General features: G+C 37.0%; 1 protein-coding gene across 5 annotated transcripts in view; it reads left to right on the top strand.

Annotated features, from left to right (window-relative positions):
• The window catches only part of stai (stathmin), a 134041-nt gene that overhangs the window by 91393 nt on the left and 24468 nt on the right, over nt 1–18180 (top strand). For all 5 annotated transcript variants that reach the window (XM_067145358.2, XM_067145359.2, XM_067145360.2 and 2 more), the window contains one exon: nt 15479–15670. In XM_067145358.2, coding sequence (XP_067001459.1) covers nt 15479–15670 — 192 coding nt within the window. The remainder of the gene's footprint in view (nt 1–15478; nt 15671–18180) is intronic.

The following is an 18180-nucleotide window of genomic DNA, read 5'->3' as shown; positions in this document are numbered from 1 at the left end:
GTTATTAAACATTGTTTGCAGGTCACACGCTTTGACCATGAATTATTTGAAGGTTAAACTCTTCAATGTGCGAGATTACTTTGACCGTCATTTCAAATGCGACAAAACCGATCGACTCGAAGGTGCGAGTTTCAACCTACACGCCACTGTTGAAAGATGTAGATGCCTGTCCACTTCCTGGATTTTAATTTTTTCTTCATAGTAAGCGATATCACAGCATTTTCAGTATCCATAAGTGGAGTATACAATAATATGACCACGCCGGTAAACTTCATGATTATGTTCCTCATCCGTACATAGGCTGTCATGCAACAAATATTTGCTAACCTTTCCTGTCTCACTCAATACAGAATAAATGTCTAATTTCTGAATGGAATGCGAAATACAAGCACAAACAGGCTTTCTAGAACAGTCAGTAATATCAGTGAAAACTGTTGTAACCAAGGTTGAAATTTACAAAACACAACTTTTATTGCTTCACTTTATGATATTTACACAAATAACTGAAATTTATTTTGAAGCAAAAAAGAATATTGAATCTTGAGAAAAGTCTGTCTTTATACAATATGTACAGGTTTACAGTCTTTATATACACTTCTATCTTGAAAAGATAGTCTTTGTGAATTGACACGTTGATAGTCGAAAACTATCTGGCACACTAACATAAATGTCTTTGAGAGAGTCCTTGTTTGTTGAAGTGCCTGAATTCCTAAAAAGCAAGTTCAATTGATTGAAGAAATTCCACCTAGCGAAACTAAGGGAGCTTGCGTAAATTAGGGAATGAAAATGGCTTGTAAAAGAATTACGGAACATAGGCAGCGGAAACAGGTAAGGGAGCGGTGACCAGAGGTGAAACCTCGTACTGCCAGAAATTCAGTCCACCTGGTCGAAGCACATTTTCAAGAGGAGTAGCCTCCGTGCTCGACGTAGGGTGTATTCTGGAGCTGGACACCGGGGGAAGTGGGCAAGTGAGCAGGCAGGGAGCTCCTATTTATAGTACACTCGATGGTCAGGCACGCGCACTGAGGGCTGCGCGTCGAAGCTAGCAGAATGATACACAGGCGCGCGTGCAGCTGGCTGGCGGAGCGAGAAGGGAGCGCCGGACATACAACAAAAACCGGAGAGAAAAATTGAACTTCCTGAGGCTAACGGCTTCCTTCCCGAATGTGGTAAAGTTCAGGAATTCAAGGCCATTTCTCGTTTTTGCACAACTTTCTCTGACCGGCCTCCTGTGGCTAGGGCTTTAATCTGTGTGGGAAATCTGTTCCTTTCACAAGGCATGACAAATAATGTTTTCAGGGCGAGGAAAAATGTGATCGTACTATGCGGTAATAGTGAAAATCTGTGATGCGATAAGTGAGGTATTTATATATAAACTTAATAAGACATGAATTGGGACTTAGAATTTGTGACGTGCTAAGCAAGAAACGGTTTTAATGAGGAAATTCCTAAAGAGATTTTACTGTATTCTCTCACGTCTGGTTAAATTTTGGAAAGGCTATTCCCATGTAAATTTATATTGAAAAGGTTATCATTACTCTACTGGCGCTTGAAATATATTTTTATGATTTGATTTTAAAAACTGAAACGTTTGCCTCAGGAGCCACTTGAGTGATACTACTCCAATTTTTCAGAATGAAATTGAACGTACACGTTCATGTTGTCTCAGGATGAAAAAAATAACGATTAAGCTGTAGTATGGAAATCTGCGAAAACAAGTTTTGAATAAACTTATTGCTGTCTCATACTGATTTTAATGATGTTTCATGAAGAATAGTATATAACGACAATCCGTGTAGCGAGTAAATTTTTCTCTGTTATGAATTCTCGCTATAATGGACTTCTACTGTATTCACAGACCATTTGATCTCTAGAATTAACCAGGCCAAATTAAAGACACACTTCAGCTGGATTTCTTTCATTTTCAACTGTTGCAAACTTGCCCAATTTAGGTGAGGAAACTCCAGATTTTTCTTACCATGCTTCCCAACCTCCTAATTTTAAACCCTCGAAGTACTGAGTTACCAAAATTTGCAATTTTCTTCCTTTGTTCAGAGTATTTTCATTTGCATGTAAACACATTTTAAGCTGTAACTTTTAATCTTAAATGTAACTATGTTTTAACTCTTGCAGTGCCAAGATGCATCGGCGCTTACATTCTGTATGAAAAGTACCAGGATGCCGATTCAATCGGCACCCTCTTAAGTATGTAGTAAGGCGCTAGATTGCGTCACAAATCAAGTAGAAAGGAAGTAGAATGTTTATAATTTTTTCTTATGCCATTAGATGGCACTGAAATAGCTTCATTTTTGCTAGTTTACTCGTCCAGGTATGGTCTGCGAGTGCTTGATATCTTTGATCCAATATGGCAGCCTCCTTGTTTGTTTGTCCGCGTGTTGTGATTTATTTTCAATAAGTTTACGTTCTAATTGATGCAATTTGAGTTATTTATCATAATACATTAAATTTATTATTGTTTATACTGCAGTTATAGTTACATAACAATTTATTTAGGTCGTAGTAAAGTTGTAAATAGTTCATTTATCACAAGGCATGTCGTCACGTAGGCCTATTTCGGGAGGAGAAATTGAGGGACTTTTGGATCACTTTGAAGATGTAAGCGACTCTCATTTTAGTGAAAGTGATGATTACGATGTTTCTGGGTTTTCAGATAGTGCACCAGAGAAGGATAGAGCCGTGCCATTGGCTAATGGGCTTACAACAGCTCCTGTAATGTCAGAGTGACAGTGACAGTGCTAATGAAAATGACAGTGACACTGCTAAAGAAAATGACAGTGACAGTGAATTAGATGATTCTTGGACTGAATGCATATTCCCAGAAAGTAATGCTGTCCATCCCCACAATTTTTATGAAATCCCAGGCCCAAAACGTGTACCTCATCCTGATGTTCCACCCATAGAATATTTCAATCTGTTCTTTACACTTTCATTCCTGACACTATTAGTAACAGAGACTAACAGATATGCTTCACAAACTATAAAGAAATATCAGAATAAGCTTTCACCTGCATCAAGGGCATCCAGCTGGCACAACACTACAGTTCAAGACATAAAAGCTTTCTTAGCTTGTATACTGAACATTGGACTGAACAAGAAACCTACAATAGCTAGTTACTGGTCAGCTTCATTCTCCCAAAGTTCACCTTGGTTTAGGCACATGTTTGCCAGAAACAGATTTCAGCTTCTGTTGAAATTCTTTCATGTTGCCTTGCTGCCCCCTAATGAAGCAAATTATGATCCCTGTGAAAAATTCCAGCCTGTTGTTGACCATGCCAATCGAGTTTCAAGGTACCATTTCATTCCGCATCAGCAACTATCTGTTGATGAAAGTTTGGTGGGGACGAAGAATCACACAACACTCATGCAATACCTGCCAAATAAGCACCACCACATGTGGGGAATAAAACTTTGGATGATATGTGATTCAGTACTGAATTACTGCTTAGGATTACAGAGGTGCAAAATGTCAAAAAGATAAAGACCCTATTGCAAAGCATGGTTTAGGGTACTGTGTGGTATTGCACCTGCTCACTATAGGTAATTATTTACAGAAAGCATACCATGTGTTTGTTGACAATTTTTATGTCAGGGCCATTAGTGAAGGATTTGTATAAAATGGGGACATTCATAACAGGAACTGTATGACGGAATAGTAGATTTACTGGCACGTAAAACATCTCCTGTGTGACTAAACTCTGGCACCTTGGCGTCTCCGAAAACTGTAAAGGTAGTTCCTGGCACGTAAGGCCAATATTATTATTATTATTATTATTATTATTATTATTATTATTATTAAAATTAACACAATACACAAATCTAGAGCTTTTTCTTTCTTATGTTGCATGGTCCTTTTGTTTGCCACTGTTGTAATTGAGGTGTTCAGGAGATTGGTCATTGTGGCTTAAATAAGTTCAGTTTGAATTGGTTGTTGATGCAGTTTTGTTTAATATAACTGGTAATAAGTGTTTGCTCATGTGATAGAGCCAGTGATACTTTTCGTGTAAGAGTTAAAAAATTTACCGTATCAGTTATTGTTACAACACAGCACGTTTTGTTTTAGTAGGTTCGCAGGTATGCAGGTGTGGAGAACAGTGTTTGATGTGTGTAGAATTCTTATGTATCATCATTTCTGGATTGACTTTCCTTACAACACTTTTTGTAGACCTTAATGTTTAAAGCTGACAACGAGCAAGGTCATTATTTGCTTCTGTATCACTGAGATAGGCATCCGTATGCTCTTCCTTGATTGATCTTCAGTCATGATGTGGGAAGAGTAGAGGTGCCAACTATTATGGATTGTCTGTAATAATTACGGATTTCACTTCGTGATTACGGCATTACCTTCAAAGGGGAAATTATTTCAGAAAAGCAACATTATCACGATAAAAATTAATTTCTACGAAAAAAAAAGGAAAGAAAAAAAAAAGTTCATTCCCTTACAGCATTACTGGTCAACCCTATTTGTTTCAATGTTTATAAATTGGCAACTATACATATTTGGCGGTTATTTGATCGTTACTTCCTCTTGTTTCCCACGAGCGTTCTGAAATCACGGCCAGCTACATACATATACGCTGCTGCCTTCGTTAGAATGACGCATCAAGTCATCCGTGAAGAAGGCCGAACTCCTTTTTCTGCTGTTCTTCAGTACGCGCGTTCGGCTCTCTCTTTGTTGTGTGCGTAGACGTGACTGGTATATTTAGCGCATTTCAGTTCTAATTATCCTAGTCGTTGATTCAAAAAGAAGTGATTGGTTTTTGTAAAATGAAGCAGAGGAATTGTCAAATTGCATCTTCTTCTAAGAAGACATCACTCTTACAGAAATATCGAGACGAAACGAATGGCCGTGCCTAGTTGCTTCACGTGTTAGTGAAAACCACGTGTTCTGCAGTGTGTGTTAGTGTGTTTTCTCTGTGGCTCACAGTGGACGAGATGATTGCAGAAGACACACAGAATCAAAGAAACACCACACATACGGTGAATCAAAATTACAAAATCAGTCTGGTTCATCGGTCTTCATAAGAAGTAATGAAACTGCGGTGACAAGTGCCGAATTGCTGTTCACATAATTTCTTTTGGAGCATAATATTCCGTTATCAGTTTCAGACCATGCTGGAAATTTATTTAGATCAGTCTTCCCCGACTCCTCAGAAATATGGTTGTGCAAGAACTAAAACCTCTGCTTTAGTTCAATACATGACATCTGAGGCAAAAAAGAAACTTTTTTTTTTGCTAGTGGCTTTATGTCGCACCGACACAGGTCTTATGGCGACGACAAAAAAGAAACAAAAAAACCTGAGGAAATAAGTGAATGTTTGCAAATAATGCCTTTTTTCTTTGGCTACTGATGGTAGTACTGATTCAAATGCTGTTAAACTTTATCCTATAGTTGTCGCTTCAATTAATACTTAGAGTGGTCACATACCAACTCTTCTATTGCCATTGTTAGAGAGTACTGACAACACAGGCGAGAGAATTTTCTCTGTTATTAATATTGAATCGTTTTCTTTAGCCATTCCATGGGAAAATTGCATTTCATTTTCATCTGACAATGCGTACACGATTTTAAGGGCAAATAAAGGTGTTGCCAAATTTGTGAAGAACAGGCATTCTTCATGGGTTGTTCATGTCATCTCGTACACATCTGAGCACAAAAAGCAGCAGCCCAATTATCTTTGGTTCAGTTATATTACTATCTTGATGACAGTTGTAAAAGGCAAAACACGTTGAAAGTATACCAGGCTGTTTGTGACACAGAGGGTCACAAAATATATATATATATAAAACAAGAGTTTGTCTGTACATTGCTCAGAATTTGAAAAGAATAGTATTTCTGTATCGGTCATAACTACAGTAACAAGGAAATGCACTTTTTCCTTTTCTGTAATTTCTGTCTGTCTGTATGTAAATGCATCATGAGAAAACAGCTGAAGAGAATTAAACGAAAATCTGTATGTAAAGTCGGAGGATGAGCCAGTACAATCTGGGTAATAAATAATTTTATTCACGCTGAGTGAAATGGTAGTTTAGAGGAAGGCCTAAAATTTAATTCTGAAATATTTATATTATTATTGGTCCCATCGATAAATACTACATAACTAAATTCTATAGAATTACATTCCTGATTGTTTATGTTTTATACATGTTTACCGTACTGGCTATGACAACACAGATATTCATGAATATGTATTTTTGTTGATAAGTTGATAGGTTAACACAATTGAATGAAAATCTGTGTATAGAGCCGGGGAATAAGAAACTACAGTCTAAGCTTTAAACAATGTTATTCACCCTGGATAAAATTGTAGTTTAGGGGAAGACGCCTAAAATTATGTACCTATGTCATTAGTCCTATCGAAAAGTACTACACAACAAATGTTATAGAGAATACCATTTCTGATAATTTATGGTTTATTCAGTTTTACCGTACCGACTATGATAAGAGTGGTACTTCAGAGTCCGAAGTAAACTAAATGTGAAGGCCTACAATATAGAAGGTGTGTAACATCAATTAACAATAATGTTACATTGTTGATTGATTGCTGTGATGTTCTTTGTCTCATGCTGCTACTCAACTCCGATAGATGGGATTACTGCTGCGTACTGAGTATAACAGCCTGACTGAATATTGGTGGAAAATAGCTGGGGAGTTAGAAAACTTTCCAGGCAGAAGCTCACTTAGTAGTAGCCAAATTAGCAGTGAAGAGGAGGAAAAATTTGCCTCCAAGTCGGATAGATTTTTCCGCCGCTAGTGTAGTGAATTTAGTTTTTCAGACTCATCGGGTACTCCTAGGAAAACAGATTAGTAAAAGGGAATAGTTTTTTCCCTGGGACTCTCTACTATTTGACCCCTCCCCCGCCGAAAAAAGACTAAGCATGTTCACGGTTCATGGCTGTCTGCGGCTTGGTCATTCCAGCTCTGGAAATTTGGACTGTTAGTTCGGCAGCGTAGTACTGTTAATAATCTTGACCGTAGTGGCCGGTATTGGATCCTTATTGACTTAATCACAACAAATATATAGGTAAATTATCCGCCTAGTGAATACTATATATTGATTTTTATTTACCTTTCACCTCAACATTACGCCTAGTACATGTTTCGAGAATATATATACATTCTCTTCAGCTAGTTGAATTAAAATTCCAGTATACAATAAGACCTAGTAAGAGAGGGCGGGGGGCCCATTAAGAAATCTAAACTGTGACCATTACAATGTAACATTTAAAAAATTGAAGGATGAAGATATGGAATTAAATTCCATCTTGTCATGTACAGTAAAACACAATATGATAATGTCTGTTTGAATTAAAATGTTGAGCACAGCGTCGTGTTGTGATGCGAGGTCACAGTATCCTTGATGTTGCAATACTATCTTGTAAAATTCAAATGGATTGGTATTAAGAATAAAATGAGATTGCACTTAAACTTGAAGTCATGTTGATACCTTCCGTTAATAGGTGTGTTATGCAGCCAGGTTGAAATAAAGTTAAAATGGTCAATATAATGATATAAGTAGTGCATGTAGCATGCATCTATTGAGGAGATATAAAAGCAACTGAAGTTGTACGGCGTACTAAACATCGCCTCAATCCTCTGTTTCCAACTAGTGCTGTGGCCTCATGTAATTCTCTACCTCTTAACTTCGTTAGAAACTGAATCATATCATCGTCGTCTTGGTGTCCCTCTACTTCTCTTACCCTCCATAAGAGTCCATTATTCTCCTATGTAACTTATCCTCCTCCACTCGCCTCACATGACTCCACCGTTGAAGCCAGTTTATGCGTACATCTTCATCCATCGAGTTCATTCCTAACTTAGCCGTTATCTCCCCCATTCCAAATACCCTCTTGCCATTGTTCCCACCTGTTTGTACCAGCAATCATTCGTGCTACTATCATGTGTGTTACTTTTAACATATGAATAAGATATCCTGAGTCCACTCAGCTTTTGCTTTCGTAAAGCAAAGTTGATCTGAAAACAGACCGATGTAAAGATAGTTTTGTCCGGGAGCTGATTTCCTTCTTACAGAATTATGTTTATTACAACTGCAAGCCCATTGCATTAGCTTTACTGCTCCCTGCCTCAATCTCACATACTAATAATAATATATTGACAGGGCGGACTAAACAATCACCCTGTACATTATTGTTATTACATTTCAACACGGACCAATTAAGGACTGATATGGTCAAGTTTGTCGACTATAATACCATCCTGGGAGAACGCATCCTAAATACTTGAAATTATGTATCTGTTCTGGCTTTGTATCACCAATCTTACATTCAGTTCTCTTGGGATTTCTTACCTACTGACATCAGTTTAGTCTTCGTAAGGCTAATTTTCATACCATACTCATTGCACCTATTTTCAAGCTCCAAGATATAAGACTGCAGGCTTTCGGCACAATCTGCCATTAAGACCAAGTTGGCAGCATAGGCCAGACTGCTTACTATATTTCCTTCTAACTATATCCCTCCCTGCCACTTTATATCTTTCAGCATATGATCCATGTAAACTATGAACAACAATAGTGAAAGATTACAGCCTTGTCTAACCCCTGTAAATACCCTGAACCAAGACCAAAAACTCATTCTACAGTACTATCAATTCTCACTTCAGCCCAATTGTCAACATATTGATTGATTTTAATAATCTACACGTAATCCCATAGTCCCCTAGTGTAGCGAACATCTTTCCCTCGGTACCCTGTCATATGCTTTCTCTAGATCTACAAAACATAAAACATAACTGTCTATTCCTCTCGTAGAATTTTTCAGTCACCTGGCGTGTACTTACTGACAATCTGATCCTGACAGCCCCTCTGTGGTCTGAAACCACACTGGTTTTCATCAAACTTCTTCTCAACCACTGATCGCACCCTCCCTTCCAAGATGCTAGTGAATACTTTGCTTGGTATACCAATCAGTGGGATACCTGTATAGTTGTTGCAGTCCTTCCTGTTACCTTGCTTATAGGTACGTGCAGTTACTGCTTTTGTCCAATCTGAAGGTACCTTACCAACACTCTATGCTAATCTTACTGCTCTATGAAGCCATTTCATCCCTGCCTTCCCACAATACTTCACCATTTCAGGTCTAATTTCATCTATTACTGCTGCTTTATGACAATCTTTTCCACTTCCACAAGCGTAATTTCACCATTATTATTTTTCTCCTTCCCATGAGGAAAGCAATGGGAAACTGCCTCACTCCTTATTTCCCTAGTACGCCTCTTCGTGACGCCTAGGCTATTTATGACAGCTGTTGGCTGAGCTGCAGAGGATCAAACCAGCCTTCGGGCTGAATACCCAACACACATGAGCTCAGTTGTCCGAGACACCACCAGGAAAATATCATTTTTACGTTGAGAAGATTTTCACAATATTCCCTTCACCTCTCCAGTGATTCCCTGGGATCTATTATGAGTTCACCTGAATTACCCAAAACACTCTTCATTTCCTTTTTCCCTCCCTTCTTAAGATTTTTTATTACTGTCCAGAAAGGTTTCTCTGCTGCTTGACCTAGCCTTTCCAGGTTATTACCAAATTCTTCCCACGACATCTTTTGGATTCAACAAGTATTTATTTCTCTCTCTTTCTTTGACATTTATATATTTCCCTGTCTGCATCAGCCCTTTTTAGAGCCGTTTCTGATAAGCTTTCTTTTTAAATCTACAGGCTGCAGTCACTTCATCATTCCTCCAAGATGTTTGCTTTTTCCCATCTTTACACACAGTTGTTCTTAGGCATTTCCTTGCTGTTTCTACTACAGCATCCCTGTATGCCACTCATTCTCTTTCTATATCTTGTACCTGCTTGCTGTCTACGTTTCGGAACTTCTCGCTAATCGTATCCATGTACTTCTAATTTTCTGTTCCTGGAGATTTTCTACCCCTGTTTGTTTGCAGGTGGATTTCACTTTCCCTATCCTAGGCCTATGGATACTTAGTTCACTACAGATCAGATAGTGGTGTGTATCATCAAAAAATCCCTGGAAAACCTGACAGATTTCCTGAATTCGAAGTTGTAAGATATAATCTACTGGCAAGATACCTGTGCTTCACTACGGCTTTAAAATGAAAGTTATTATTCATTGTTTTACATTTTGTAGAATCCCCTGTCAGCTGAGCCTGGTGCAAAATCTTGGCAACAGAGTCCTAGCGTTCCTTATACTCCCTTCCTGAGAAGTGTGATTATTATTATTATTGTTATTATTATTGTTATTGTTATTGCTATTGTTGTTGTTGTGTTGTTATTTCGACACAAAAAGAAGTCCTATTTCACATAAAATATTCGGGTTATAGTTAACAAGTAGATAACTGGTGGTGGTGGTGATCATTATTTTAAGAGGGAGGACAAATGGGCAGCCATCCTCTCACTAATGTAATTGTAATGGCTGTTTGTGTGCAAGAAATCAAGAAAACTCACTTTGCTCTCATTAATTCTGCGCAGGAATTAACCCTTTTAATATAAAATATATATAAAATGCTTTATTTTTAATTAAATACTGGATTCAATAAGGAAAATTATTCAGATTAGAGAATTAATGCAAGAAGCTTACTGAAAAGATCCAAAACAAACTGTGTACATTATTTGATATGTTATAAAATATAGGCTCCTGACACAAAGGTTTAAATAACATAGTTATTATGGGACCATTCATAATATTTTGCAAACCTTATCTCATCATTTTCAGCCTTTGGATTAGTCTGTAGATATGTTCCAAACACAAACATTATCACTGTGACTTGAAATTTTTGATGAATGTTAACAAGAAGACACTCTTACTGCTGAACTAAATTATAACACTAAAATGCTCTTGGGTATTTTGAAAAAAAAAAAAAAGTTCCAAACAATTTCAGAACACCAAAAATTAAAAATCATAAACAAAACAGAAAAAAAAAAAAAAAAAAACAGAAAATTCAACTGAACGATAAATATCGATGCCTTCTTTGAAATGTCCTATTTCAGATGAATTAACCCTTACCCCTCGAATTAAAGTTCTCTGTGTTGCCTCTACTACTCGTATTTTAAATGTACATTTTTATCTTATATGACCTGTATTAATCTTTCACAATTTTGGAGATAGCACTTGGTTTTAAATGATGTAGTCAGGCTATACACGTTTACAGCAAGCTATACTGGAGCAAATAAAAGCAAAAACATCTGGCCTTAACATAAGATAACCACCACTTATACCAAGCATGGTTTGGGGCACGTAGCTGTCAGCTTGCATTCAGGAGGTAGCGGGTTAGAATCCCGCTGTTAACAGCCCTGAAGATGGTTTCCTATTTTTACACCAGGCAAATGCTGGTGCTGTACCGTAATTAAGGCCATGGCTGCTTCCTTCCTGCTCTTAGCCCTTTCCTATCCCATTGCTGCCTCTGTCATTGTGCCATAAAGCAAATTCTTTAAATAAAAAGTAACTTTTTGTGTTCTCTTATCTCGTCTATCTGCCCCGTCTCTTTACCGCACGATGATGTCTACTTGTCATTGATCTCCACTGATCTTATTCTATCCTCCACTGACGATGGCTGTGTCCAAAAATTTTGTGTCCGTGTTGTGTTTGTATTCTGCATTCTTGCATGCTTTCATGGTAAGTCCCTGTTGTCCACCTGTTTTGTATACAAACACGTATTTTGCTCCTGTTAGCTTCGTACTTCAGCATCTTTTCTACATGTCTCTTGTATTAAAATCATTAAATCAAAACATCAAAAATCAAAATCAAATCAAATCAAAATCTCTTTATTTGCAAATGAGGTGTCTACCTTGGTGGCAAATGGTACACTAAAATACATTATTGTCAAGCACTAAATTGTAAATTAACAGGAGACGAAGAAAATTTTCCTAGAATACAATATTATACAATTTACGCTAATATTTATTTCTATTAAACACACACATCATCCTTAATAAATTTATATTGTTTACAAAATTCTACTTATAGTATCTTACAAACATAGTCAACTCATATACAGTACAGTATGTGAAATTACGTCTAATAATACTATACAACTGGTATAAGATTAAAATTAACATTGAATTTATTTACATATTTATATTTTACCCATTTTGGAACCTAAGTAGCATAACAACCTGCTGCGTCTTAACCAGAGCCCCTTTTGCCACCACTTTTCAGAGTTCCTGAAGGGCCTTCACAGCTACCGTAGTGGTCCCAGGGCCCTCGAAGTCCCCACTGTACTTCACCCCGACAGGCAGTCCCCTACTTGGGCTGTCCAAACTCCTTAGACCAGGGGATGGAATTAATTTAATCACACACATTTATTATTTACAATATCCTGCACTGGTCGAATGCCCTCTAACATTTAATTTATTATCTCTGTTGTTGTTTATTCTCTTCTTGAATATCTGTACAGATTTTGGAAAAGGATCAAACACTACCCCTGGTAAACTGTTCCACTCCTTCATGCCCTTCCCAATGAAAGAAAATTTACCCCAATCGCTTCTGCTAAAATTCCTTCTAATTTTGTACTTGTGGTCAGTTCTACCAATATAATTATTTTCCAAAACCGAAGCCTCTCACGGATATCTCCCCATGCTTCTTCTCCTGTATAGCTCTATATAATCCTATAAGTCTAGTTTTCTCCCTTCTCTTACTTAACGTTTCCCACCCAAGTTCCTTTAACATTTCTGATACACTACTCTTTCTCCTGAAATCCCCTGTTACAAACCTTGCTGCTTTCCTCTGCACACCATCTAGTTCTTTTATTAGGTATTCTTGGTGAGGATCCCAAACACTGTTTGCATATTCTAATAATGGACGAACCATACTTAAGTAACTTTTTTCTTTTAATTCTTTGTTGCATCCTTTAAGTAGCCTCATTATGACATGTAACGATCTGTATGCTTTCCCAACAACGTCATCAACATGACCCTTCCAGTGCAAATTACTTTCAAATCTCACACCTAAGTATTTGCACTTGCCATCTTTTGGGATAACTACCTCATCCAAAGTATATTCAAATTCAGTTTTAAAGCTCCTGTTTGTAAATGTTGTAACAGTTGATTTGCCTCCATTAATCTTCATATTATTTTCTTCAACCCATTCTTGGATACTGTCAAGGTCCCTTTATAATTCTGAACAATCCTCAATGTTATTTATTTCCCTGTAAACAATTATGTCATCTGCATACAATCTTATTTTTGATGTTATATTGTTCCCTAAATCATTTGCGTATATTAAGAAAAGTAACGGACCGATTATACTACCCTGTGCAATTCTCTTCCAAACTTTCTCTTCCTATGATATATTATTTCCTACTTTGACTTTCTGAACCCTTGAATTTAGAAATGTTTTTACCCAACGTGTAACCCTTACGTCCAATCCTATTCCCTCCAATTTCTTTAATAATATTCCATGTTCCACTCTATCAAAGGCTTTGGAAAGATCTATGGCTATGCAATCTAACTGGCCTCCTGAATCTAACTGATATGATATGTCCTGCTGAAATCCCACCAGTTGTGCCTCACAAGAAAATTTCTTTCTAAATCCATACTGGCTCCTCATGAACCAATTTTTATCATCACATATCCCTCTGATGTACTTTGCTATTAAACTCTCCAGTATTTTACAAACTATACTGGTCAGGCTGATTGGTCTGTAGTTCTCTGGTTTCCTTTTATCACCCTTTCCTTTATAAATTGGTATTATTATAGATTCCTTCCATTCCTTTGGTATCACACTATTATTTATGACATAGTCAAAGAGAAATTTTAAATAAGGCACTATATACCACCCCATTGTCTTTAATACCTCCCCAGTAATTTGATCACTTCCTGCTGCTTTTCCTTGCTGAAGCAGTTGGATTTCTCTGAAAATATCTTCATTTGTGAATGAGAAGCTTCTTGTTTCCCTCTGTGTCTGTCCCTCTGTAACTTCTGTTTCGGTTTCCAACTCCTGATAATCATCTACTGAATATCTAAATTCCCTACTAAAGAGGTTTGCTTTCTCAGTATCTGTTAAATAGTGTTCACCCCCTTCTCCCACCATTGTAGGAATTTGGATTCCTTTTCCTTTTTGATTCCTAATATATGAATACAGCTTTTTCCATTTCCCTTTGTGGTCATTACCCTCTTGAAGAATGCCATTCATATAATTCTCTTTTGCTTCCTTTTTCACTCTATTCAGTTCTCTCATTAGTTGTTTTCTAGTTTCTCTATTCTCCCTACCTTCTTTGATTTTCCTGTTTACTATTCTACATTTTCTTTTTAATTTTCTTATTTCCCTTGTGTAATAAACAGGGTCTGAGGTCATTTTACCCTTTTTAACAGGTACAAATCTCTTCTCTCCTTCCCAAATGATTCCTTTAAATTTAGCCCAAAGTGTATCCACATTATTCCCTTCACTTATCCAACAACTGAATTGTGATTTAAGGTAAGTCCCAAATTCATCAACTTTAGTTTTTCTCAATAATTTCTTGTCTTTTGTGACCCTCTTATTAAACATATTTGGTACGAGTCCTACATCCATTATTACAGCCTTATGGTCACCTATTCCTTGAATTACCTCAGTTTTATCAACAATTTCCCATGGTTTAACCAAGAATACATCTAGCAAGTTATTGAGACGAGTTGGTTCTTGTACTACTTGTGTAAATCCTCCCTCCCAAATTAACTTATTTGCCAGTTTCTGTTCATGGGCTTCACTTGCAGCTCCATTCCATTCAACTTCAGGCAAGTTTAGATCTCCCCCAATTATTACCGTATCATTATTGTTTTTATGAGTATAATCTATTATTTTCTCAAATATTTCCATATCTCTTTCCTCTCTTCCAGGCCTATATGTTCCTATAATTCCCACCTCCTTCATATTATCACAAACTAATTTTATCCCTAATATTTCATCCCTTTCATCAGTAAACCATTCATGCGAACAATAAGTTTCCTTCACCAGAATAAATACCCCTCCTCCTTTTTTATCTCCTTGGTCTCTACGATAGACTGTATACCCTTCTGGAAATACTTCTGTATTACCCACCCCTTCTCTCAACCACGATTCCACTCCTATCACCATTGTGACATGTGACTCATATCCTCCATTATAAAAGGAATTATTTTCCTGGGTCACAGAGTTTGTTATTCATTACATCACATGATTGCATCATGTCAGATTAGCCATACTCACTTATACAGCAAACCTGCTATTGTTTTTTATTTCTTTATTACTGTTTTCAGCTGTGAGTCTCCAAGACCACTCCCCTTTTACAAATAATTCCATTTTACAGTATAACATTCAGAGAGGAAATATGAAAAAAATATTTATTTTGGGAGCAGCAGAAATGGGAAATGTAGGCTCTTTACTGAATACTTGCAGTGTTTCATATTTGTTGTGTTTTCCTTTCTCTCTATCTTTGCTTTCCAGAAGTAGTTCATATTTTTAGATGAAAATATTCAAAAGAGTGACCATTTTAAGTTACTCTGACTTTGATCTTTTCCAGTCTTTGGAGGCGAATAAAATGGCCGCCCTTGCTGCAAAGATGTCGAAGATTGAAGAGGCTTCAAAGAAAAAGGATGAACAAGCAAATGTTTTCATTGCCCAAACACGTGAAGCTTTGGAACAAAAAATGGATGCTCATGTTGAAAAGAGGGAGGCTTACATTAGCGACCTGAAGGCCAAACTCAAGGACCATGTAAGTATTTAAGCTGTTTGAATGCATGGGTATATATTTCTGAAAAGAGAGACCTGGGTGCAAGCAGGGCACTTCTCCAAAATGTAGGTTTCAAGAAATGTTATGTTGAATATTCAAATTATATTAATTTTATTGAATAACAGTGAGACTAATATGTATGAAAGTGACTCAGGTATGAGCGATGCTGTCAACAACATTCCATATACAGCCAGTCTCTGCCTATTATGATTGGTGTGAAATTGTTTCTCATAGGTTTGGTTAGTGTTTGTGTATTCCAGTGTGTGTGGCAGACTGATATGTAACATCGCGTTCTGGCTCGGTGAGGAAAGCAACAGGAAACTGCATCAGTTTCTTAGTACGCCCTGTCAATGATGCCTAGGCTACCTAGGGTTGCTAATTGAGGACCCAACCAGCTTTTGGGCTGAATACTTAAAAGTGCCTAATCATTATCATTGTGGACCATCTCCAGTTGCCCAAGTATGGTTCATAAGCCTCGTCCATCTTTGTTGGTAGAAGTAGATCATCTAATCTCCAATTTTAGTCAATTCTGTTTGTCTGTTTATCATATAGTGCATTTTCATGCAGGATTCAAATCTATTTTAGTACACTTTACTTTCTGAAAATTTTAGATTTCAATCCTCATGTAAATGTAGTAATATTCTGTTTAACCCCTCTACTGCATACTGTTGCCATTAGGCAACATATAACGTTTCATCTGTATAAATGGATAAATATTGTAGACATAGGTAATTTTAACGGCACACCTTTAACTGTACAGTCAATTAAAGACATATATCAGTGATGCCTTGTTTGTTTGTTTGTTTGTTTGTTTTTTTTTTTTTTTTTTTTAATACATAAGACAAAACAGCCCTACCAAAGGTACTCCTTCCACCCCGCCAACATCCATGCGTACCAACCACCATTTATTTTACGTGGGCCCTCCCAATCACATTACCACAAGCTTCAGGAGTACCTCTGGCTCAACCTCAAAGACATGGCCGACCTACGGTCGTGCAAGCTGTACTTGCGCCTTGCAGTACGTACCCATGGCCAGTAGGTAGTAAGTGATATTTTCGATATTTTATGATATATTATAAGTTTATGCGCAAATGAACATATTATTGACATATGAATTCAAAACAACTTCTTACATTTCATTATGATTGGAGTTTGTTTTACGGCCTACCGCATGTTCCCGCGTATTTCATATTTGCATGAATACTTAAGATTGTATACATATTAGTAAAGTTGTCCATCGAGACGACTGTATTTTCTCTTTTTCAGAAGTCTTTTGAGGTAAATGGAACAATAATTTTACATTTGAGTAAATTTTGACAAAATTGATCAATTAAAATAAAATTTCATAAGCTCCCATTTTCATTATTGTAATGCTTACTATTATTATTTTTATAACGTGCTCATTATTGTTGTTTTGTAATTGCTATACACATTTTATATTAGCAAAATAGGGTAAATGTAACAGTATTTCAGAAAACTGTACTTGCTTCGTTACCCGTCAGACTTTTTTTCCATTTGCAAAACATGGTATAATATATAAACAATTTTTAAATCTCAAGTGATAGTTGGCATGATACAAACAGCTTTCTTTCAAAACTAGATGCTAAAAAAAAAAAAGGAATCGTGCATATATCTCATACGTACAGAGATATAATGTTTTAAAAATCCTTAAAAATGCCTAGTCCAGAATGTTTGTTGCGGATATTAAGCCCCAGACTGGTATGGGTTAAATCTGAGACACTTATTCTGTGTGTGGCAGCTATTTCTCATCCTTTAAAATACAGCATTTCGCGAGAAACAACATATCCAGTGTTGCGTAACGAAATCGTATATTTTAGCAGATCCTCCTCTACTTGTGGAAAATTGCCGCTTTTTGGTTCGTGAAATTCTTTGCGAGACCTGTTGGTCAGTGTTAAAGTGCCCTTCTCTCTAACCACGGTAATGTAGTGCATTTTTTCCCCCCGTATGTTTCGGCATAAGTTAACTGATCACCGCAAATTTGTATGATGTAGTATTACTCGAATACTTGCTCACTGTGGACTAACAAACAATTTTGAGATCACAAAAAACGCATCTCCTGTACCCGAAACACTCGTAAAATATGTTTGTATCCAACTGGAATAGAGCATCACTAGTCATTTCTGGGCTGATTCCTCTCACTGAACTAGCACAGTGGTATTTCCTATCAGCTGATAACAGCACGTTGCCCAGTGTTTGGAATGGCCAGTTTTGCAATGGGAAGGCTACTACTTGAGCATTTGACATCTTTATTTTGAAACTTATCCTGAGCTGCGTGATGGATGTTCGAAGAAGTGGGTGCATCAAATATGTGAACATTTCTTTTTCTCCACTTTGGACCCAAAAATATTGGGATGCGTAAATTATGTAAGGGCGTTAATTATACAAGAATATAGTATGTCTCTAGACAGATACCCATCTGATATGGTTGCGCCTAAATCTTTACTTCCTGCTACAGTGGGATACATGTGCTG

Source organism: Anabrus simplex, chromosome 4 (genome assembly GCF_040414725.1).
Source record: "Anabrus simplex isolate iqAnaSimp1 chromosome 4, ASM4041472v1, whole genome shotgun sequence".
NCBI lineage: Eukaryota > Metazoa > Arthropoda > Insecta > Orthoptera > Tettigoniidae > Anabrus > Anabrus simplex.
The sequence above is the reverse complement of the archived record's forward strand: the minus strand, read 5'-3'. Positions and strand labels throughout refer to the sequence as shown.